The 25,976-nt window shown below is 41.3% G+C and overlaps 1 protein-coding gene and 1 long non-coding RNA gene across 4 annotated transcripts in view; one reads left to right on the top strand and one right to left on the bottom strand.

Annotated features, from left to right (window-relative positions):
- The window catches only part of gmds (GDP-mannose 4,6-dehydratase), a 187,602-nt gene that overhangs the window by 15,433 nt on the left and 146,193 nt on the right, over positions 1–25,976 (bottom strand). The window contains exon 10 of one of the 3 annotated variants that reach the window (XM_037770087.1): positions 7,049–7,290. The exons of the other annotated variants lie outside the window; for them this stretch is intronic. Within the exon in view, the coding sequence (XP_037626015.1) occupies positions 7,096–7,290 (195 nt within the window). The 3' untranslated portion in view covers positions 7,049–7,095. Of the gene's footprint in view, positions 1–7,048; positions 7,291–25,976 lie in introns of those variants that run through there. 3 annotated transcript variants of the gene reach the window in all.
- Positions 9,855–25,102, top strand: LOC119488429. The gene is made up of 4 exons (XR_005206969.1): positions 9,855–9,866; positions 21,461–21,464; positions 22,415–22,417; positions 24,786–25,102. It is a non-coding gene; the product is annotated as an uncharacterized LOC119488429 (long non-coding RNA).

Genomic DNA, 25,976 nt, shown 5'->3' with positions numbered 1-25,976 from the left:
AGTATGGTGAAAAACATGATCAAACTCATTCAAATATTCAATATTTTTCAGAAATAAAAAATATCTTAGGTTTGGGTTCTGATGGCCGTTTCTATTTTGGATGTTTCCAAGTTGGTATAGCCAGATTTGTTAAGCACTGATTCTAACAAATCTCCTAGCAAATCTTTTCTATCTGCTATTTTTGTTGATGATATTTAAAAAAAGGTCAGAGGTTGCAGGACTAAACTAAGAGACTGTGAGACAATTAACAGGATAGAAAAGAAGAAAAAACTGTTTTTCTTCTGATTTTCTCATATCTTGTTTATATTGATATTAAACAATCAGAGAAGAGAGCATGTCCACAATTGGCTGCACAGGATTTTTTTTTCAAAAGCTAAAGCTTTATAATAAGTGTTTCAAAAGGGTTCAAATTCAAGAAGTAGCTTCAATTCTGGATTTTGAGTCAATAAAATTATTTTAAATCCCGACCCCATGTCTGAGCCGGCACGTATACTTCAAACATCGGTGATCATTTAATTTACATAAATCAAACAAACGTTCACTACAAAAACATCCTTCTTAACAAGCCTTTTAGCACCAAATTCAGCCTTTAGAAATCCCAGAAAAATGATTAAACACAAGCTGATTTATATTGAAAATAGAGTGAAATTATTAGATTTTGTTTTTGCATGTTTTAAGAAAATAATGTTTTAAAACTCAATAATGGGTTAAATGTTTTACATACTTCAACCAAATTAAGAGAAAGCACATTCTTCACTTTCCTATAGCGGTATTTAGCCATCGGAAAGTTTGGGATTTTGTTCTCCAAGTTTATAGATATGTGTCTTGAAGGATTATTTTTTCTTCACCTCAACACAATGAGGTGAAAAATGATAAAACTCAACAGTAACAACTTGTTCCAGATATAGTTTTGGATAATCTTCATACTTCTTTCAAACAATTTTCCTAGTGGCAATTTCTTCAGTGGAAAGTGTTTCCAGTGAAAACTGTTTTGCACTGACAGTCCTGAATTTAGCATGTCATTATTGAACAGAAATGAAGTAACAGCAGCAGGTAAAAGGAGGGCGAGCAGGAGAAAGAGGGAGGCTTGAATGGGCATGCCCATCGGTCCTGGGTCAGTGGATCTCAATCCCTGCTCCTTTCCTTTCTCTATCCTGCCACTCCAGCGTGGAAGGAGACAGAAGGAGAGGAAAAGCCCGGTGTTGGGTGGGCGTTGGGGGGGTTGGATGACATATGGAGAGGAGGAGGAGGAGGAGGGAATAGTCCTCTATAGGCTACATCTCCTCCAGAACGGCGTTTCCTCTCTGAGCAGCATTCCTCATCTTATCAGCCCCAATAATCTGCCGTTCTCATCGTGCCCAAACAGGGAGAGCCAGAACCTGAGAGAGTGTGAGTCTCTCTCGCACCAACTCTCTCTTTCTATGTCTGGTGGCTGGTGATAGAGTGATAAAGCCGGGAGAAAAACAGCCAGCTGTCTGTCGCTCGGAGGAAGTGGTCGCTCGAGTCCCGCAGACAGAGCATGCTCAAAAATCAAGCCTCGAAGAGGGGAGGTGAGAGTTTGCAGATAAAGATTTTCATACAAAACATGATGATCTAAAATAATAATAAGCACTGTACTAGATTAAATTGTTAGGTTAAAATGTGGCTTATATATTACTGCATCAGTAATAATCCAATAAAATAACTGTATCATCCTGGGGGGGAGACAAGTGTGTGGGAAAATCTCCCAGCATTCACCGGGAGCAATCAAACCTGTGTATACAAGTCATATTTTATATGTGCTCGGCCTTTGTTAACGGTGTTAGTGAAAACATTGTGGTGCGGTCGGGCCGTGAGTAATGTTTAGTGTTTGAATAGTGAGGTTCCACCCAATGTGAATGCAAAGATTAGCATGTTGCTACCATGAAGCTGATGTTCATGTTAAAATCTGCTCACCACTGAGTCCTGCCTACACCTGTGACTCCTCATTCTCTGTCGTACTAACATAATACTCATTTTGAGGAGACATTTTGCAGAACAGTACTGGAACTTTTGATACTGTAAGAACATTTTGTTGATAATACTTTAAAGGAACACTACGATAACTCACAGCTTTGTGGTTCCTATACTTACTTGAAGTAAACAACAGGGCAATAAAAATTAGGTCAGACAGGGCGTGAAGCAAGTAGTCAGATGATCAGACAAATTGTAGCCAAACATTATTTGGAAGGGAGAACAATGGTGAAAGAAATGTAAGGCTATTATCCAAATTGTTTGTGGTAAACATCAATTACAGTTCACACACTGATCTACCGGTTGAACAACCATAATTGCCACACTGTGTGCCACACTCGGTTTTATTGTGCTATAAAGTATTATTAACGACATTGTGGCAGTGTTCACTCTGTTTTACAGAGCAGGAATAATGAATTAATTACACATAACATCCGTCTTAGTAATGGCAATAATGTTATGTTTGTACTGGTGCATGTAGATTGGTCTTGTTTAACAATCTGTAATATTGTAATGGGTTCTCGCCCACGAGATTCAGCTCACAGCAAACAAAGCTTTTGGATTTGTAAACAAAACTTTTTGATTTGCAAACAAAACTTTTTGATTTGCAGACAACATTTTTGGATTTGGATTAATACCTTTTTAATTACAATTTTATTTTACTTGGAATGAAACATTTTTTGATTGTAGTGTCGTTAGTTTTGCTCTTTAATCTATTTTTTTTTACTACAGTGTGGAAAGTTTTGCTCTCACATCTATTCTGTTTGATTTGGTAACAAAGACACGAAAGTCTCCATAGAGGTTTAGATAATTTAACTACACTGACGTCTTACTGTAACCGAACTGATGACTGGAGCTACAACAGTAAAACCCAAGTTTTAATAAAACAGCAGTATTCCTTTAAATACATTTTAATGCAGGACTTCTTGGACTGGAGTATTTATACATTGTGGTACTGCTACTTTTGCATAGAATGTGAATACTTCTTCCACTGCTCGAGTCGAAGCCGTTAAGGAGGGGAGGTGGGAGGGAGCGCAATAAGACAGACGAGCGAGCTTCGAGAATGATCGAGTGAGAAAGAGAAATAAATTGAGCAAGAGTGAGAGAGAGAGAGAGAGAGGGAAGAAAGAGGGGAGAGAGAGAGAGAGAGAGAGAGAGAGAGAGAGAGAGAGAGGAAAAATAATGCGACGAAGCAGCCTTAGGGTTACAGGAATGTCGGGGCTCCTGAGTTCAGGAGGGTTCACAAGTGTGTGTGTGTGTGACATATGAGTGTGTGAATACTGGGGCGACTGAAGAGAGCAGCCCCAGAATTAATTACCCAATCAAGATAACAAGCCAGGGAAAGACATTAGAGAGGTCACACTACAATTAACCTCTTTGTCTAAACCTCTCTCTCTCACACACACACACACACACACACACACACACGCACACACACACATACACACACACACGCACATACGTAATGAAAAAGTCATAGAGGTGGAGGTTCACTGCAGAAAACGCAGTGAATGAAAGTCACAGTTCGATATCACCTCCCATCACTGACCTTCGCTGACCACTGCGCTTTTATTTTGAAGCATTTCCTGTATTCTGTTATTTCTCGGGGGGGGGGGGGTTATAGTGACTCTACCTGTCCCGTTCTAGAAACCCTGGCAGAGCTGGCTTGTTTACAGTGGGATATTGAGTGAGTCGGGGGCTCGAGTGGAGTGGAGTCGGATGTGGTTCACACATTCCACCAGAGACTCAGATTACACTGCAGGAAACACCGGCCCTGCAAGACACACACTGCCTGACTCTGTGATTTATAAACACACCGCTCTATGGGACACACACACACACACACTCACACTCGCAGAGACACACATTAAAATCTCAGCGACTCAGCTCTGAGCCGGTGCTGCTACACCTCCATCCCTCGCTCACTTTCCTCCTTTCCTTTCCTTCCTTCCTGCCTTTCCTGTCATTCTCAACCTCTCGGCTCTCAGCTCCGCTTTACTCCTTCTGTCGCCGATCACAATGAAGACACCAGAGGGATGACATCATCTCAAGTAGACCTCGTTTCATGCATTTATGAGGTGGTTTCTCAAGACTGACAAATATCACAGTATCCCGCTTCCTAGAAAATGAATCACTGAGTCATTTAAATAATAATAAATTAAACACTGGCACATTGACATGTTATCATAAGCAATAGTTGGCTTTTTCTACATCAGCTATATTTACATGGAGCCTTTTAGTCACTACTAATCACAACCTCCATCAGCATGAAGCGGCCCATTCTGATATAAGGGTTATGGTTTAAACAAGACACTTTCTGCCAATACTTGCCTTCATTAGATAAGTTTCTTGGGAGAATGTCCTCATCAGAAAATTAATTGCATTGGGCGTTTGTCTCATCATTTCAAATTCTTAAAATGACTTATGCTTAAGATTTATATGACAAAAATAGGTGCCACAGTTCAGTGCCTGCAGGAGTAATACATCCTGACAGAACTGACGCTTCAGTAAAAAGCACGGCAGTAAATCAATAATGATTTCATGAATTCATTGCAGAATTGTATTTTTCTAAACTTTGCACGCTGGATTTAACTCATGTTAAAACTAAGCATGTAAACAGGACACGTTGCCCAATGACTTTATTTAATGCTCAAGGACTAATTGGCATCAATCAGATGGAAATGTATTTGTTTGCAATAGGAGTTTGTTTTAGGGCACAACAATGCGATGTTGGCAGCTCTCCTCAAAAGTGCAGGGTTGGGCGAAATGATGATATACTGTGGGACAACATAACTGTCAGCCGCCAGAGGTTTGGATCTACTAACTGTGTTTCCATTTGATTTTCAAGAGAATATTAAGCAAACTTTTGAAATGTCGCAATAAAAGAAATGCGAATTAGGCGTGTTTCCATTAACTGGTTTGGAGCGGATAAACTTGGGCGTAGTTTCGTCAGACGTTGCTGCTATAAGCTCGGATGGCTGTAGACCGCCAGTAAACCACAGGAAGTAGAGGTAGCGAACCAGAAACAAATCAAGTCGGCTTGGCCATCTAACCATCTACGAGAGAAAAATATAGAGAGGCCTTCAGGAATTTGTTTCAATTGGGCGAGTTTTAATTGTTCTTTCATGTCAGCTAGTACTGGCCATATTTCATGTCGTCCAGAGATGAAGACAAGCATCCGCACGTTGTGGGAATATCCGAGAAGACGACGACATCAGAAACAGCTGATCAGTCATGTGGGTGAAATGTTAGTGACATCAGAATATATTCAGCAAAGATGTTTCCATAATCCATTTAGTGCATCAACTCTTTTTTGACTAAGGCAAAAACCACCTCAAGCGAACGTAAAAACTTTTGTTCCGCAATGGAGGAAGTTTAATCAAATTTTGCCGTTTCAATGCAGCTTTTCTAAAGCAATACTTCAAAATGCAAATAAAAATGTGTGAATGGAAACACCGCTGCTGTTTCCTTGTTGCACATCAATGATCAGTACTACTTCCTGGCAGTATTGCACTTAACGGAGTTTTGGAACAACATCATACCTTGAATTTTCAAATATTTACTTCAGGTAATTAGCCAAAAATGGACATCTCCACTTTTTCAATTGGATTTCCAATTGCCCGAACTTAGTAGAGCTTGTCTGGGTTATAACATTCTTATTGGGGTAGGAAGCAGCAGACTTTATGGGAAATATAGTCCAAACACTGATGTTCAAAAATGCTGCATAGAGAACCTGCGATAATGTTCAGGACCTAAACTACATTTGGAAGATTGATTTTTTTCCTCATAATCCTCACATTACTGCCCAACATTCAAAAACAGAAAACAGCATCATTTATAAAAATGTCATGGCAGCGTAGGCGAGCACTGGTTCCAGTTCAGTCCGGGAGGTTCAGATCTGAAACCCTGCCCAGATCTCTCTCCTCTGACAGTCTGACGGCGGCCATGTTCCCCCGAAGCTGCTCAGTGGAGAACTCTGGGTAATCAAGCCCAGCTGGGACTAGGGGGCAAAGACACGGGCTGACATAGCTCACCCTATTCTCCCTCACCCTGTCAACAAGGCTCTCCCCCTCTCCTCTCTTTCCACCTCGTCTGGCAGGTTTCTCTCGTCAGGCCCAGCGCCGAGCGAGGCTGGCTGATAGCGCAGGAATCCTGGCCCGCAATCCTCGGTGCTCCCTCGCTATCTCTTCCAACGAATTACTATAAAGGTGCTGGAGATACACCTATCCATCACACCGCTGACACCAGGGTACAAATAACTGCAAAGTATTGCAAATACAGGCATCCCAGAAGCAACCAGACTCTCAGACCGTTGGAGAGCTGCCTACAGCCTGGAGCAGAACCCGAGACGCTGCCTTCGCTTGGCGAGACCACGCGTTCCTGCCTTAATAACAACCTGTGTGTCACCATCTTTATCAATGCTCCTTTATATTCGTACACCTTCATATCTAACGTGGCTCCACGCTGCTGCCATGCCTCTCTGTTTCTCTCTGTACTGGGAGCAGTACCGGGTCAGTCTGTGGGTTGGACTGCTGAGGGCCCCAGGGTGGTTCCGCTCTGACGGTAGGAGGAAACTCCTTCAGGAAATACCAAACTGCCAGACACACACACACACACAATCCACAATCTCTCTTTCTCCTACAAGCAGACTAAAGCTCCTGCACAGACTGCTCAAGGCCCAGCGCTCTTCTTTCAGTTAGTTGCAGCACTTCAAACACAGAGGAGCCGTCAGAAAACACAGCTCCGTTTGGTGTAGTCTACTATACTCAGGTATGGTAGATTGCACGTTAACCCATGTGGTGTTACACAACCCAGAGATTGGCTGGCAGCCAGGCTTTTTTATTGCATCAATTACGGCTCAATTAAACAATAAATCACTGCAGAGCCAAGTTTCTGCCCCTGAGAGCCCAACCTCTCCAGTCGCACTAGTAAAAGTTGAGTTATTTGTTTCCTGAAGAGTGAGACAAGTAAGTTAATTAGCATGCAGGGAAACAGACATCTTTATACAAGATTTTATAAAAATGAACGAAAGCTTCTGGGCTGCAGTCTGGTTGAATTTTTTTTAATGCTTTTTTCATGTTGAATGACTGATTTCTAAGAAACTTATGAGCACATCTCTGATAAACACAAGATTAAAAGTAGTGCTCTTGTGTGACTAGTGAAGTGCACGTTCGGAGCGTGTGCCCATCCGGAACGGGCCAATTGCTTGGCCCTCAGAAGTGCTGTTGGCAGCATTGTCAAGAACCGCTGTATGGCTGCTTGCATCCGCCAAGTTTGAGGTTGATTATATGAACGGTTCTCAAGATATGGGAAGGACAGTCATACATACATACATATACAGACAGACAGACAGAGAATATTTCCGTTATAGTTAGATGATGCTGCTACAGCGCCACGTATTGGCCAAATGGCACCAAATGGCACCAAATTTGCCATGGTCACTCAAACATCATATCTACAAATGTCCACCAACTGTGGTCGCAATAGCACAAAGCGTTCAGGAGATATGACATTTTTTTGTAATATAGGCCCTGCCCACAGCATTTGAGCAAAACTGTACGGAACATCAAAAATCAGAATAAGTAACTCTTTCCGGTTAGGTCTAGAGCTGTTCTGTACCAAATTTGGTGATGAACATTCGAAGGAGTAGTAGCAAAAAAATCAGATTTGGACAAAATTCAAAATGGTTGAAACGCAAATGGGCGTTGCTTATATAGATAGATTTGTCTGGACCCACAAAATCCAGGAAAAAATATTTTTGTTTCTGAGAGCTAAGGTTCATAAGTTAAAAGCCAAAACCTAAAGTTCATTGTTACAGCACCACCATCTGGCCAAATTGCACCACATTCAACACTGTGCTCCCTTGGGACCCCATCAATACACCCGCCAAGTGTGAAGTAGAACTGTTCTCGAGATATGTGAAGGACATACAGAAAGACTCAATTTTACAGATCTGTTGAAATCAACTAGTCGACAAAATCGAGTGTTAGTCGACTAAGAATTTCTTTGGTCGGGGACAGCCCTAGTTGAGCCTAATTTATCTTATTTTGTTGAAATAAGTTTATAAACTATACCAATAGCGTGAGATAAGCACTAGAATTACAGTTGTTTTCAAGAGTTTTGTTGAATCAGGAGATATTAACTTGACACTAGCGGAGAGATCCATCTTTCTTTCAAGACTTTAGTAATTTTCCGGTTATTTTCACTGCAGGTGAAACTGCAACAGTAACAAGCAAACCAAAGAGTAGGGGAAGACGGAAAGAGGACAGATGTGCATCTACAAAAAATAAATCATGTCCTCCTCCCCCTGACATATTCAAATCCTTATAGGTTAGTGATGACGCAGCATCCCCGGGCTGTTTTGCATGGCGTCGATATCGGTGGCGCTCGGCTTTCCTTTGGAACTAGTGTTCTCTGTAGATAAGCTCTCTCATTTTCATATTCTCTTGAAATCTTAATGGACCAAAACAATAGAGGGCAAGAGAGAAAATAAACTATTCATATGTAGATGAAACCACGCCAACCATGCAGTGGTGGCAGGTTAGAAAATAACAAAGTCGCAGTTCCATCATGGTATCTTCCTGAATTTCTAAAGTTTCATTGCTTTTATCAAGCCTTGTACCACTTTTAAGGCCAGATGCTGTTCATGTGGCCTGATTGGCTTGGATTTGCAAATATCTCCTGATTACACAATATTTGGCGTGTTTGTGGAAGGGTTTGTTTCGCAGCCTATCCCTGCCTAACATGAGATATGTTGTGATTCTGACTGCAGTGTTTTTTAAAAAAAGCTGAATTTTTGCATTTTTACATATAGTTCAATGTACTGTTTGTCTGAAATGTACCTCTGTGTGTGTGTGTGTGCACATTTGTGTGTTTCCAAGCAGCAGCCCTGTGGCTGACCACAGGAAGTTCTAATCAGCAGCACGGCGTAGCTGCTACCTTCCCTTTCCCCTGGTGACCTCCTCCCCACCCTTCTCCCTCCACAATAGAGATACCAGGATCACATTACAAACTCACAGGGTTAAGGGTCAATCCCATTTTTCAGCCCTCTCCGTCCCTTTTTCCCCTTACAGATCCTTTCCCAGGGGTTAAAACCTCCCGTCACCTAAATTCACATCAGTTCACGCGTGGCGAGGGAGTGGTATCCGTCGGAATCCCTCCGTCTCCTCTCCCCCCCTCTCCCCCATCTCCTCCCTCACCCACACACCCCTTTTAGTGTCCCCTTGACAGACAGCTCTCTGATCTCACACAAAGAACTGGACATGGGTTAGAAACATGTTTAAAACACTGCTGGCCTCTTTGCGTCATTGTGTTGGTGTGTCTCTGTTACACCCCGGTTAACGTCTGTGTTTTAGTGCTGCGGAGGATCGGGTTACTGGGAGGTAATGCTGAGCCTGTGCTGACCTCCTGCATAGAAAACCAACCATTTTACAACAATAATGTAAAGTAGGAGGATATATTTGGGGTTCTAGGTCATTTTTGGATGAATTCATCAACTATGGCTCTGTGTTGTTTAAATTTGCAACGTCAAATTGTTCTGAAATTGCTATGGCTCTGATTCAAGCATCTGAGTGACTATGTTTATATACACACTAATATTCCTCATTTATTCCAAATATGACAATATTCCGACACCGATACGGGTTCATGTATAAACATCATATTCCGTTTGGATATTCTGAATTAGGCCTTATTCCAAAAGGAGCATTTTCCGATTTAGACATGTGGAATATGCGGATATTATTCAGGCTTTAGGAGCACTCTTTGGACATGTATACAGCGCATTTGGATTATGCAAGTCAACTGAGTTTTTTACGGCAGTTTTTAACACACGGCCTCTTGCCTGTCTGCGGCCAGCTCTGTGCGTTGTGGTTGTACACGAACCAACCAGCTGATATTTTGCAGGGATGCATGCCCAAAAGAAAAGTTATTGGGATATGCACAAATACCGCAACGCCAACCTTTTCAAGAAGGTGGTAGAAGGAATGAAAGAGGGAGGCTATGTTTGCACGGTCAAACAAGTCTACCACTGGTTATGTTAATGATGCACGTGGAATATTAATTTGAATCAGACATGTTAACAGCTTAATAGGAATATTGTCTGTCTTGGAATAAGGGAAAAAAAACGGAATAAACATATTCATTGGCTTCCTCTCCGTAGCAATGGCGTCTGAGGCTCATGGATGTTGAGATATTTAGCTTAGTATTTAGCTTTAGCTTAACTTAGTTGAAGATATATTTTTAAAAAGAAAACGTTCAAATTGTAAATAACAGCGGTGAAAAATACTTCTGTCACCAGCGGCTCCTTCCACTTTGCAACTCAATACATGTGGCCGATTCGGAGAAAAAGAATACGAGTGAAACAAGCCACTTAGTGTGATATACACATGGCTGACAGCAGAGCAGTGCTTTAAATCATAGCTTCTATACTAAAGAAAACCGCACCCAGACCCAACATGAGCATGTGGGTGAACTGTGCTCTCCCTCAACACAAGTCTGCTTTTGATCATGTCGTGGTTCCTCAAGTACACAATAATCCCTTTTAATTATAGTTTGACTCTCAATCAAACAAGAGAGCAAGAGCTTAATGACACTGAAACTGACAGGTGATCATTTTCTCACACACTTACACACACACACACACACACACATTTAAACCCTACACGTTTAGATGCTTATGTAGTGAGATTTATAGCCGGGCACTTGCTTCTTTGGCTGTGTGAGTTTCATTTATTTTTCATTCAATATAGACAACAACACTCCTTTAATGTGTATATAATGTTCTGTATGTTTTTTTTCTTAATCAACTTATTGTAGATTATAGGTATTTTATTTTTAACCAAATGTTAATAAAGCATCATTGAATTGAATAGAGAGAAGGAAAGAGAGCATGGCTTCATGAGGAGATACTGATAGTTGGTGTAAATGATCGAAGAGGAAGTGGCCCTCATCAGATAATCAGGCCTATGGAAATGTGAGTATACAGACATGACGGACGTATTGCCAAACAGTAGACGGAAGCGGTCGTTACCATGACAATACATCAAACCCCACATTACTTTAAACACATTCATGGCTCAGTGGCTGAATGGATTCAAAACAGAAAGTTGAAAGATTTTTTTTGAGTTTTAAATTTGGATTATATTTGGAGAACGATATTCACTCATTCATACAGTGGAGAGTTCATGTGTTCTAAGCTGATCCACCAAATCATGTCCAGGACCTATAAAGTTATTCATCAGTATCAGCTACATAAAGCCCATTCGATTTCCATTTTTCTTTATTGTTAACCATTGCACTCTGTAAAAACACAACCTGTGTTTCTTGCAGGAGTTTAACTTAAGTAGGAGTCACACATTGTACACACCTGGCATTAAAATGTGTTTTGGGCGATCGGATTGCTATCAACTAGTGCTTGACCACATGAATGCGCACAAAACGCATTGAGGATGGATTGGGATCTGATTAGCCAAACCACCTCCAGAGGTGGTCGGGGATGCATGTGACTACATCGATCACAAGTGTAAATGTAATTGAGTTTTGAATCCACATACAACAACTACGTGTGCGGAAATATGTGGTCCTGCGCAAACAAGAGGAGTATGTGACCTTTGGGTTGTTTGAGCTGGACAGAACGATCGGATCTCAATGTGGACACTGGAGACACACATTAATACCAGGTGTAAATGTAATCAGGTTAATCTAGATACAATCTGAATACGAGACAGATTTTAATGCCAGGTGTAAAGGGAGTCAAAGTGTCTCTGCGGATTGATGCACACACATCTGACGCGTATTTAAAACTAACATGTTTATGGCATAACCAAAATCTGTACAGTGAGAGGAACTGATTTGGGTTCTATTTCAGTCACATTTTTCTGGTGCATCACACCTCTAAAAGAACTGCTGTTGTTTTAAAACTGCACTTGAAACTAGGAATACGTCATTCATACGAGGAAGAGAGGACATCCAAATTCTGTCTAACCTTCCTGTCACAACAGATCCAGATTAACATTCCTCTCTGTCTCCAGTGACGTTTCTTTTACACGGAAAATAACAGGAAAACTGTGATGTGGGGTATATTTTCCAAATGCAGAGAAATTTAGCTGTCAAACAAATAACTGTATTGAAAAACATGAATATCATAATGACACTCAGTATCAACAGATATTCAATATTAAAGGACAAAGGGCAAACAACTTGATTGAATTCCCTAGCATTATAGAAACTCTATTCATCTAGACTAAGTAGATCTAGTCTACTATTTATTTTAGCATTTTGAAAAGTTTCTGGGTCTTGATTCATTAAAAATCATATTCAAATATTTATGGAAACTAGCTGACAAGCTATAATGGACAAATGTAAACTACCAGGGAAAATGTGCGACCACTTTCTGCAACCTTGTCTTTTATCGTTCTCTATCATTTTCCATCCAGAGCAGCAGAGCGCCTGGCTGTCAGCGATCTTTCCAGACAGCAGAATTCCAGGTGAGAGAAAAGTGAATGGCTTTCCTGTGAACCATCTTGGAAAAGGACACCCAATTCCTCCCTAATATACGGAAACCTTTTAAAATAATGCTAATATTTCATGCTCCCTTTGTGTGAAAGTACCGCAGACCCCTGCCAAACATCCAAACTCAAGCACTGATAGCCCGTTTCGTGTGTCAAGTGCCATAAATTTAGCCGGCGGAGCTCCACAAAGCTTGTTCAACGGATAAATCTTGCTGCTCATAAAAAGCCATTTGCTCCTTTATGTCTGTCTGGTGTTCAAACATTCACCTCAATCCATCAACGCTGCAAACTGCTGTCAGAACACTAAGGCCTCTCCTTACCTCACATTTCCCCTTATCACTGGCTTCTACTGAGAGGAATCTGAGGAATCCTGGAGCTCAGTGTGTTCGCCAACACCCAATACGACACGGTGAAATGCACAGACACATGCTGCTTTTAAAACACAGGCTAATTTCTGACACATAAATCGCACAAATTGATCACAGATGCTGGCGCTAACTACTGCGGCTGAGGAACAAGTGTGGAATAAAACAACATAATTGACAATGATGTGTGAACCTGAGCTTTGGGACGATGTTTTGCATGATAATAAAGCCGTACTCTGGCTCACAGCCGACTGCCACCTCTCCTTGTTTTAAGACCTATAGTGCAGTATGGGAACTCCACCCAGTGAAATGGGCTGAGTTTGCTGCCTCAGCACTTCTCCATCCAAACGGCTGCGGTTCAGCTCGAGGTCTCGCTGCCTCGGCCCCGAGATGGAGCACCTCAGAGAGCCAGCAGTCCTAACTGGCCCCTGGCTTCCACCGCCGGCCTCTGACTGACACCGCTACACTGCCAGAGACATAAAGCAGGATAATAATAGCTGCTCATTCCTCCCTATCCCATACCGACCGACCAGACAGGCCCACATTGTCCAAATCCATATTTAACTGCATGATAAAGGTGAATACCTCAGCCTACAGCCTCACTGAAATCAGATCTATGAGTCCAGTTCAACATATTTAGTGAGTCACCATCTTGGCAGGTCATTGACTCCCACGGAATTTTGTGACAGCTTTGTAATAAAAGCGAAGTAGTCCCTTAAAAGGAAAACGCCATTTTATTCATGACCATGGTGTTGATTTTGTCCATCTTTCCTTTTGGTTATGATGATACTGTAGTTACTAATTTTGATTGTCAGAAACTGCTTTAGAAGCAAAGGCATTTAGGGCATCATTAAACTTCTTGTTTGGAAGTAAAAAATGAATTCCCAAAACATCCATTCTACAAACACTGTGATCTACAATGGAAGGGGTACAAGTAGCATCACCACATGAGCTTTCATGCAAGTTTTAAAGACGCCACGATGTGAAAACGTGCCCAAACTCTCGCGAGACTCGCTGCCCGATGACCTATCTTAACCCTAACCATTCAAGGTCAATGCCTAACTTCAACCATCTTGCGAGAGTTTTGCAACACAAATGCAATGGATGGATTGAGGGATATATTTGGATAACTCATCCCAGTCGGCAGAAACATTTTTGGCATTGGACGTGTCTGCAAACCACGGATTTGTTGAATGGCGACGTTTCTGAACCAAAAATAAGTTTCATAGATACATCTCATATCAGCCTCAAATCACTCATGCAGTAACACAATGCCTCGTGGTTAATGTTGTGAAACGATTGGTTAGGTTTAGGCAACAAAACTATTTGGTTATGGTCCGAAAAAGTATCACGTTTGTGTTCGCCTGGTGTGTGTCTTTTCGCTCTTGAAACTACGTCACTTGCTCTGACTGAATGCAAAAACATCGCCATTCAACGTATCCCTGGTTTGCAGAAACGTCCAATGCCAACATTTTTTCTTTCCTGGTGACTGGGCCGGATAACTTTAACTTTTATTCCTACTTATACATCAGCTAAAACCTGGTTAAGATATTTAGGTTTAACTGGAGTCTGATCCGTCGGGGTAAAAAGTTTCGGTCTCAAACATATCTCCTCTTCTTCATGGCTCTTGACAACTTTGTCAGCCAAAGTGGCAATCACACTAGACGACACAACAGGAAGCAGCACCAGTGGTGGCATGGGTTGGGAGTTACTTATAAAACTGACCTACTGAGAGCAGAAGAGTGAGCAGAAACAAGGGTGAAAACACATTTTCCATCAGTCCTCTCCCCGTTTTTATTACAGTGAGGTTGACAGGTACTGTATGTAATTTTGTGAAAAGATAGATCTGTCAAACTTTATTGCCTGTATTGTTCAGTGTGCATCGACTTTTAGGGGGAAGTCTGAGTGGTCTTCATTGTAGAGCTTTGTCTTGCAGTGTCGCCATGGTGTTGTATCTCTACAATCAACCTGGTGATTAAAATGCTATAATAACTCAAAGGCATAATGGCCACAAGGATGAAAATAAGACCCACATTGTAAAATGTTCCTTGAAGAAGTAGAATATGAAACAGCTGATGGCCTCAAGAGCAGCTTTTTCTTTCAACTGGATGCCTGAAGAGAATTCCAACCTAACAGTGGGAAACTCTGAAATAGCCACCATATTTCAGGCTTCGTTAAATAGCAGATATTACGCAACCAAACAGGCCAACTGCTAAAATCTTCTCTGGGGCACAGGGACAGAAGTGTATGAGTTACTGCCTGCCAGGAGCCATTATGTCAGCAGCAGCACATGTGTGTGGGGCCATACCTGTTTTTCTCATTGTTAGGATAAAGAATTGGCTCCACAGTGGGATCTGACACTGTGGTTGCTGCAATCATACTGTGTCTGCATGAGTTGTCTACCAGTAGTGTTATTATGTACTATAAAGTAAAAGCAGGAATTGGTGTGGATTTAAGAAGGGGTTATACGATATCTGCTGAAAAATTAATAAGACACCGGTTTTCTTTCAATCAAAGGAACTGTATTACTCATTGTGTGTGTGGAGACAGCACTACAAGGATCCTGGGAGCGGATTTATGAGGTCTGGACCGCCTGCATGGAGTCAAATGAAACCCAACACCGGCTCTGTTTCTTCAACGAGGCCTAAGAACCTAGCACCTCATGTCTGCTGCTACAAAAGACACTGTACTGACTCTAAAAGGCGTCACGATGCTTCAACGAAAGTGCTTGTTGCATGCTCAAACATCGTCTGCAACCCCTTCCTCCAACCCCATTTAGGCATCGGAATTGGGGGGGACTGTGTCTGACTCAATTTTACCAAGCATGACCACTTCACACAGAGAATGGTGAGAAGGTCAATGTATTCTCATACATTGATTTGTGTGATATCTATCTTGTTCCATGCATACAGTCTTTTCAAAATAAACTTTCGTCTTCACGGGAAACAACTTCCTTAGGTTTAGGCAATAAACCTACTTAGTAAAGCTATAGGAAAAGATTGATTTGGTGAGGATTAGGCAAAAAAAAAACTACTTATTTAGATTTAGGAAAAGATCGTGGTTTAGCATAAAATAAAATCAGAAGTGGCGTTACATAAGTATGTAAGTTACGTGACAAATAAATCAACATTGACTTCTGGTTTCACATAAGACACGAACGTCGGTCTCCTGGGCAAAAGTCTGGTATGTTTAGACCCACCCCAACTTCCTCCCTACACAGCGTTCGTCGCTCTTTATATTTCCTGGTTGACAATTATGTGGACTAGATATGAACTGATTTCATGGGATATACAGTATACGAATTACAGAGCATTACCTTTCGTAGATGTGCTGTAGCTACGAACAGTATATGAGACTAGCTAGTTCATCTTGAGCATACCCTCACCTTTAGGTCCCTGCATGGTTGTCCATTGTTGATTATCCTATGGTCATGTTGGTGAGACTCTCATCTAAAGTACTCATGTATGGATTCAGTGTCTTGAATCAAGGAAGTAGGGCTCTGGATCGGATTGAACCTGAGAACTTCAAAGGATTGTATGTTCTCCTACTATTACTACTAACTTAATTTTACTCACAGTGATGATATTTTTTTTCTTTTCTTTTACGTTTGGTTAAATATTTGGTCTACCATACTTTATCTTTCATTCGGACTAGTTTCTTGTGGTATTTTATTTAACCATCAGTTTTTCTATTAGCTTATAATACTGTTGGTTTTTAATGTTGTTTTTTGAATAGTGCTCTACAAATTAAGATAAATATTACTATGTAATTATTTTTCTCTACAACCCATCATTACTATGTCAACCTGTAACTGCTCCACCTTTACTTGTAGTAAGCTAGAGATGTAGTAATAGAAACAAACATGTGTTTTGGATGCATGCTGTTCCTCTGCTGCTTTGTTGTTCCAACTCTATTGAGCAATGGATTGCATAATCCTAGGGTGGTATCTTATTTTTTAAAAACTGAGTAATGAAACTAAGGTTTGTTTTTCTGGAATTAAGCTCCATCTATAGTGTATATTCAGAGATAATGGGGGGATGAGATAGTACTAGCCATTTGTTCAGCCTGGTACCACCTAGCAGACCTGCTAAATATACCATGTAGCTTTAAACTCTTGAACTCCAATTTTCCCCCTTAAATTTCTTTCTTAAGCAGCCTTGACATTAGAAAACACAGCTCTTTTCCGCATTGTATGAAAACATCACATATATAATATATTATGTCTCTTCGTGTTGTAACACTTCATTGAAACTATATAATGCTTACACTGAATGAATTATTTGAACCACCGTGTTTTCATGGCTGCACCATAACATCATTTGGAAACGTTCAAGCTGTCATGTGATTTTGTACACACTTGTCATTTTATACACATTTTCCCACAGTTTTGTGTGACACATTTTATATCTCTCGAGTCCTTCGAAACCCTGACTAAAAGTTAAAACAAAGTTTTATGGGTTTGAACGATCCCTGGCTGTACAACATTTATTGGGTTGGTAACAATGGTTCAGTTTGAAGAGAGTTCAAACACACTTGTTCAGACACACTTGCAAAGCAACATACAGGAAGTTACAATTCAGCCTTGCAGAGATCTAAAAATACAAGTGCTGCATAGCAGGTTTGGTGTCTGTCCCTCAGAATCAGATAGGAAGAGCTTTTTATTTACCTGTATCTTTTCATCATTTAAAACAAATATTCAACAACCGCGCAGGGAGAAATCCACTGTAAAACAGAGGGATGTTATCATAGTCATAGGTTATCATTTGTCATCTTTGAGGCAGGTCTTATATAATCAATACAAAAAATAAAGAACTCTGATTAGCTTTGGTATTAATAGCAGCAAGTGATGAACTGAGACAATGAGCGTATTGTGATGCTGCTTACGCTATTCATAATGCTATTTAAAGGGTGCACATTTCTGTTTTGGGTGTGTGTGCGATACAGTTATATGGGCTGTTCTGTACACACAGTACGTATTCGAGACCTGGAAAAAAACATGTTGTGTTCATGTTTATTTGTTCTTTTTGTTTTACTATTCTATCACAATGCATATCATTTTTGACTGTGCTTGTACAACGTATCCTCATACAACGGTTCGTATGATTTTTTACGAAAAGTTATTCCTCATTTTTCGTGCGTTTTCCTGTGAATGACACACGTGACGCACGTTTCAATTTCCGCTCCGGTCTTTTAACACTACCTTGAGGTTTAGGTTTAGGAAAAGATCAATTTAATTAGGTTTAGACAATAAAAGTACCTAATTAGATTTAGGAAAAGATCATGGTTTGGGTTAAAATAACTACAGAAGTGGTGTAATTTAAGTACGGAGGTTAAATGACAAATAAGTCAGCCTTGACTTCTGGTTTCACACGGGGGAACACCAGTCTCCTGGGCGAAAATCCGGTGGTTTTTGACCCATCCAACCTCCTGCCTACGCGGCGTTCGGCACTCTTTATACTTCCTGGTTTGCAATTACATGTATTACATACGAATTGACTTTGTGAGATGTATACAAATTATAGTGCATTACTTTTTCGTAGGTATAGCTCGAATGATGTATGAGAACAGCCTGACTTGTATGACATTGTACAATGCAACTTCAATGTAAACTACACTAGCTAGTTCAGTTCACCAATCATGCTGGTCTCAAACACTGTTCGTAGCTCTACCTACGAAAAAGTAATGCACTGTAATTTGTGTATATCCGACGAAATCAATTTGCGGTAATTAACATAATCGGAAACCAGGAAATATGAAGAGCTGCAAAAGCCACCTAGGGAGGAGGTAGAGGTGGATGGATGGGTCAAAAAACACTAGACTTTCACCCAGGATACCGGCGTTAGTGTCCCTTGTGAAACCAGAAGTCAACGTTGATTTATTTGTTATGTAAGTTACGTAGGTAAGTTACGTAGGTAAGTTACGTACTTAAGTTACGCCACTTCCGTAGTTATTTTAAGCCAAAACACGACCTTTTCCTAAACCTAATTAATAGTTTTGTTGCCTAAACCTAAAGGAAGTAGTTTCTTGTGAAGACGGAAGTTTATTTTGAATAGACTGTATGCATGGAACGAGCGCAAATTCACACGTGTTGCTGGACATTTGTAGGAAAAGGAACGAAAAAGGATGGAATAACTTTTTCGGAAGATATCATTCGAACTGTTGCATGAGTATACGTTGAGCTGCATAGCAATGTGGTTTGTTCACATGCATATCAGAGCCTTCCACCCGATCTGCGATGGCTCTAATTGGGAGTTTTCAACAACCCACTGCTTGCTAACTAGTTTTTGGTTCTTATGTCCCCCTTTGCTCAGTTCAGGCCCCGTCTGTGGGAGCAATCAAAGGGCGCTCTGTGAGACTCATGAGATCACTAACTGAAGCAGTGGAGGCAGGTCACAACACTTCATCACAAAGCCACGAGGAATGCATTCAACACCTCACACCGACGATACTCCGTGACGGAGTATCCAAGGGTGGAATCGTCCTTTAAGCTCAATAACGCTTGACTTTGCAAAACATTATTAAGTAACCAGTTCAGTCAGGTGTGTCTTTGTCACATTGATGACCTCAACAGATGGGTAGACGTTGCTTGCCAACGGTAATAAAAGGTTACCACAACACACGGCGTCTTTATTCTCCCAGATCACTGGAACTATTGTTTGAACTCCTCGTCCAATGACGACAGATATGATGACGTATGAAGAATATGCAGCGGAGTTTATTTCTGGTGAATTCGTTATGCACATCTTACCGCTGGAATGACAGCCATGTGAAGCAAGAAGGAAGTTTAGAATTGATGCACATACACACAGACGGTTGACAGATTAGGAGGTGTGGCATGTCAACAGGGTTATTGTGAGGAGCTTTTTATTCTGCAGTCTGAATAAAAAAAAAAAACAGGCCTGGCAACTTCTCTGTAAAAATCTCACAAGTGTGAATGTGACCCGCATTTTGCTATACGTATCATTTCATACTTGTTTCTGCCATGCTGCAACAACTCTTACATTTTTGAATTTGGTCTAGGTTGGAGTTATTGCTTTTAGCCAGATTGAAGAAATGTGAAATTTAGCATTCAGAGAACTCTTACTGTCAATAAATAAACAATGGCAACACTAAACAGCGGCAACATGGTCTGATGCAGTATCAGGATGTTGCACAGGGTGACAGCAAAGATAAGAGCAGGATTTATTTGATCAGCATCTTCCACAAACAGTGTATTATGCAGCACACACTTGGGTCACACAGGTGCAGGCGCAGCAGCAGCAGCGGCGGTGGTATGCAGCACAGCACTCCCGCTCTTCACACTTATTTGTGCCGCACAAGAATAAACTTGCAATGTCTAAACAAAAGGACGATCATTCACGTACTGACTCTACATGACTGTATCATGGGGAATGCTGGTATGCGACTCTAACAAAGCCTAATTTACATTTGTCGTTTTCGATACATGGGAACTTCTGACGGTGATTCCCCCCTGTCAATCAAAACAAGCCACAGCAATGAATAGCATTCAACTCATGCCATTGTGAACCGCAGTGATGTCAGCGGGATGATCGCGCAGCGATCTTGTCGTCCTGAGTTAGTTGATTAATTGACGGGCGGAAAATTAAACAACAACAATTTTGACAATCGATTAATCTCTGGAGCGATTTATCAAGCTTCTTGTTTAAGATGTCAATTTGCACCCTGGGAACTTATGATGTGAACTTCCTGCAAATATTGTATCGTTGTCCAAAGAATCAATATAATTTTGTATTGTGATGAAACTGGTGATGTACACCCCTAAAAATTATGTTGCCATACAAATAAACTGCATTCTAAATTACGTTTCAAGGGAAAGTATTTTCTCCCGGATTACAGTCGCACTTTAAAAACAGTTTTAAATAAAAGTTGTAAATTGAAACAAAACAAAAAACGCAACAAAACTACTTGGTTAGGTTTAGTAAAAAAACATTGTGAATGGGCTTAAAATGATGAAATTGAAACAAAACACAACAAAACTACATGAACACTGACTTTTCGTTTCACACGGGACACAACAGCAGCCTCCTGGGTGAAAGCCCGGGGTTTGTTGACCCATCCATCACCTCGACCTGCACCCTACGCAGACTATCAATAAAACATATTTGTGATACGTCAAAATCAAATGTAATCCGCGACAAAATACGTCTCCCTCAAAACGTAATTCACAATCCAGTTTAGTTTTATGGGAACAGAATTATTAGGGGACGAGGCTGCTGATGTTTAGATGATGTCTTCGCTTCTGGTCTCTACAGCAGAGTGAGAGGGTGGTAGGTGATAATGGGGGCAACTGTCTGTCAGCTTTTTCTTACATGAGGATAATCTCGCCTGGAGGGGCATTCCTGTGCTGCTGACCGATGCTCGTTACATCACTGTGACTGAGACATAGACGTAAGTGCAAAAAGGCCAAAAGGGCGAGAAAGTGCGCTGAGAAAATGACAGTGGAAGAGTTTTGCGAAACACTCATGGCATAGAGAGAGAGAGAGAGAGATAAAAATCAAGATTGAAAGACAACATCCCATTCATCACCACTTCTCTTGCTCCTCTGCATGAGAGGTTGGACAAAAACCGCAGCGCTGTCACTCAACTCGCAGCAGTTTATCCCCTGCAGCGACACATGAACTTGGAAGTATGACAGCCGGGCTGCATACCCACAAGTGGTGTGTATGTGCACATAGACACACACCAATTCAAATATGTGCACAAACAGTCCAAAACTAGGTCTACCAGAACAATAAGGGCTTCCACTGCTAACTGAGACAAATTGGGATCTGCCATAAATATTTCAGGTTGAGGTTTCAACAAAGGAAAAGAGAAAATTCTATTATCAATCATAGTTCACAAGTTGTAACTCTCCAATGAACGGAAATTGCCTTTTACAATTATTTTTATAAATCCTGGGCCAAATCAAACTACTGTATTGGATACATTATGTTATTTGGAGTATTGAAGGGAAACTGGACTGACATTCAGAAACATTTCTGTAATGAAAATCTGAGTATTAACATCAATTTAAGTCGATTTTGTATTAGAATATCTGTCAAATGCCTTGTCATGGGGTCATGGGGTCATGTTTACTGTGGTTACGCGAAGAGTCCAGTTGAGATTTATGAGTATTTATGACTACTTAGTGGAAATTATTTCATAAGTAGTAAACACTACAGAGATATTTTTTGATAATTTTGGAATTTGCCTTTGCATACTTTAATTAAAAAGGCTTTCCAATGATTGTACACATTACATAAGATCAGTTTCCAGGTCATGGTGAATATCTCCTGTGGTTCTGGTGGAGCTTCGACAAGTCCAGAAAATAGACCTGATGATGTCATGATGATGTCACCAGACTTATCATGGCGTTTTCTGTGGGAGACTTACATTTTTTAATGCAAAGCTGGCATTACAAACTGGGCTTATGGAGTATGACAGGCGTGGATGTTTACCACGTAGGGACGGTCCAACTAAAGATGCTACAAGCTGCATTATAGTAGAAGATTGTAAAGTGTAAAACCAACACATCAACAGTCGCAGTGGGTGTGAAACAATTAATTATTAACAGTTAAATTAACAATTAAGGTACTTCAAGTAGAAAAATCAAACGATGTTTGATTGCAGCTTGAAACTACAGGACCTAAACCAAAAAGAAATAAGATGAACAATGTTGAGCTGTGTTTACGTGGACTGTCTAAAGTGATTCTCCATGGCCTCAGTGTGTGACAAAGTTAAGTTTCGTGTGAAGTTGAAAGTTTATTTTGAAAAGACTGGAGCGGAAAATTGACGCTGGACATTCATAGGCATACTCATAAAGAATGAGGAACAACTTTTCGTAAGACACCAAACAAATCGTTGTACGGGAAATATAAGTTGTTCTGACATATTTCGTTCTTGACTACCCATGTAGAAACTATGCCACGTACACACCGTCAAGCACAAGATTACTCCACCTAATTCATCCATCATACTGTACTAATTCACACACCTATTGTCAATTTTAGCCTCGCTGTTGTTTCCGTCATGAACCACGTTCACACACAGCCCTGTAAATCCCACAAAATCTCGCAAATATCCACTGCCATGGCGCTGCGCATCACCTGGCAACCAAAACTAATCGTAACTATTAGAGCACAATACATCGTGACACACCTTTGCGAAGGCTCAGGCAGAGGCTGCTCACCTGAGCCAAACCTCACTGTTGGCAGAAACCCACAGGCTGACAAGTGTGACTGACAGCTCGGCAAAAACCAATACAATGGAAACAAACAGCAGCCATGACAGTTGGAGTGGTTTGTAACTTACCTGTAGCTTTATTCAAAACAACCCTGACAGCTTCAAACCACACGTCTTTTGCTCTCACATGTGACTATCTGCAGAAAATGGTGCTTGCTTTACTTTTTTTCCTTTTTAACCAGCATGTTTAACATCAAGTAAACAACTTCCATGACCACAGAGACAAATTCCCCGTCTTCCCTGCAGCCTCAGGGCGCACAGGCAAGTGCACGGTTATGCACAAAGAAACACACACACTTGCAGCACATGTGAAGCACACCTGCATATTCAACCCCCTCCCGCCCCTCTCGCCGCTGTCCCAAGGGGCTGGAGTGATAAATGAGCTCATGTCAGACACACACACTGACAGAGATAATGATGAATTACATATATATTAGCACACAGCCCGAGGACTCGCTCTTCTTACGTACAGCCACACCCACATCTGCACACAGGCCTCACACAGATCCAAATGTTCTTGCACCTAAACTCCGAAAGGGTCTGAGTCAGCTGAATTCTTAATGCACACGTACACACACACACACTTGATGACAGGTATTTCCACTTCAAGAGAGCCACAATGCTGAGCTGTGAGCCCGGTGTCAGTCACTTCCTGTCTGAAGGGGTCAGAGGTTAAACACTCTTCAGTCTCTTTAACCCCTACTACAGAAATAAAGAGACAGTGAGACAGAGCAGAGAAATCGCCCGCTGTAGCTGAACCGTCTCCCTCTCGTTATCGCTGCAATCTGTTCCCTCTGAGATACACGTGTTCTAAGTGATAGAAACTGCTGGTTACGCTACTAAAAAACTAAAAAGTGAAATGCTAAATTCAGACACGAAGTATCGATGAAGCAACTGACAGGACAGAAGAACAGCTTTAAAAATTGATTTAAGCTTAAATCAAAGATTTATTTGCTGGTTCCAGGTTCTCAAATGTGAAGACTTTCTGCTTTTCTCTATTTTATATCACTTTTTTATTTTCACTCTTTGGGTTGTGGATTGTTATATTAATAAGACGTCACCTTGGGCAGTTTGGACTTGTGATGCCTGATGAAGGTCCATGACAGCAATATAGTATCTCTAATAGACTATGTGCTGCAGTGAATTATTTCTTTTCTTTTCAATGATTTCATTTTCCTATGCACCGGTCTACCAGGTGAGCAGTAGACAATGCTTAGTTTGACCATATGGAGGAGCAAAATCTTAGGGCACTTTCACCAGACATAGACCGTTTGGCTAGTCCGAATCAGAGTATAAGTGATACTTTTCGTTCGTTTTCTATTTAGTCTGGTTCGGTTTCACAGTGCACAAATTAAAGCAGAGCAAATAAAAACGTGTACGAAGGAACGAATTCAGCTTTTTCGTCTCAAGAGCTTCCACTTCTGTGCTGGGAATCGCAGACTTTGAAATATTGCTGTCAAAGTTTTATCTCTTTGATTCAGCACTGATCTACTGTGCGCAAGAATCCCTTCTCCTCCAGTTTATCTGGAATGACTATATAAACGTCACTATTTTTGTGGACTTTATTTAGCACATTCTGTGTTCTTTTTGGCTCAGATGTCAAGCAAACATCGGACTTCTGCAGAAGTTCAGGTCAGTCATCTCCAACTCATGTTAACTTGTCGTTAGACCCGAGACCACCTCTCACAAGCGGTCTCGGACCGGTTGTTTTCAGCACCAGAGTACGATTACTGCGTTCACAACCGCGCAAATGAACCACACCATAGTTTGATTAAAACTGACTAAATGTTGGTTTGTGAAAGCGCCCTTAGAAACACCTTACAATATAATGCAATCCAATAAAACAACAGCACAAAAGACAGCAGCAGGACTATTGGATTGTGTGACAATATACAGGGGTTTCCGTTCTTTTAATCTATAACATTTAAATGTTTCAAATTCATTCAGCATCTCTCAAATTCACCAATAAATCTTCACAGGTAGGCAGGCATCAATGCTACAGGGTCCTGTATCACAAAAGCTCTTGTGAATGACACAGAGCCGTTCCTCTGCTGAGAGGTCACCGTTGGCTGATTTGACCAGTGTTTGGAGTGGTTTTCAGTGCGGATTCAGGGTTAAGACCTTGAATGAATGAGCCGACATGCACAAAGGACACAGGCCCAGGTGTGTGACCGGCGCTTCCATCGCCTCAGCAGTCAGTCAGCGGGGCCTCCTTGCTAATCCTCCGCCATCACTCAACTGGATCTCAGCTCTAATCTCGCCAGGCCAAAGCACAGCAGAGGGGCGCTCCTGCCTTTAAACTGAGAACCTGACAGCTAATCTCGGCCCCGACACCCCGGGGTAACCCTACACCCTCCCCAGGGGAGCAGCCACAATACCCATGGGCCGCGGCGATGAGAGAAAGACCTCCCAAATATCAGAGACACTTCACGCCTAGGCAGAGATGGAGGGATAAAATGACGGCTCATTTTTTGGCTTGAATGCTGTTATAGACACGGGTTCAGACACAAGCTGATAAAAAGGACACACATACTTTTCTCCTGATCTTTCAAAGCCTCATTCAGCAGAATTGCCTCACCAGTTGAGTGAGTCAATCCAACACACGCCCTCGCTATTAAACAACATTCTTCAAGGTTGCTTGCCCGAATAATACGAGCACCCATTCAGCACCAACTGGCAGGATGCAGCCTACATTAGTCTTAAAGAGGCGGACTGGCTTGTTTCCAGCCGTTTAAAAGCATACAATAAGCAGCCCGAGGCTGTCAACTGGACCCGTTACAGCTGATAAGTGTAAGGTCCCAGACACAATGACCGGTGATCAGATACATGCAGAGAAAACACGTTACATTCATGTTAAGGTCAGGTA

This window comes from Sebastes umbrosus, chromosome 5 (genome assembly GCF_015220745.1).
Source record: "Sebastes umbrosus isolate fSebUmb1 chromosome 5, fSebUmb1.pri, whole genome shotgun sequence".
NCBI lineage: Eukaryota > Metazoa > Chordata > Actinopteri > Perciformes > Sebastidae > Sebastes > Sebastes umbrosus.
The sequence above is the reverse complement of the archived record's forward strand: the minus strand, read 5'-3'. Positions and strand labels throughout refer to the sequence as shown.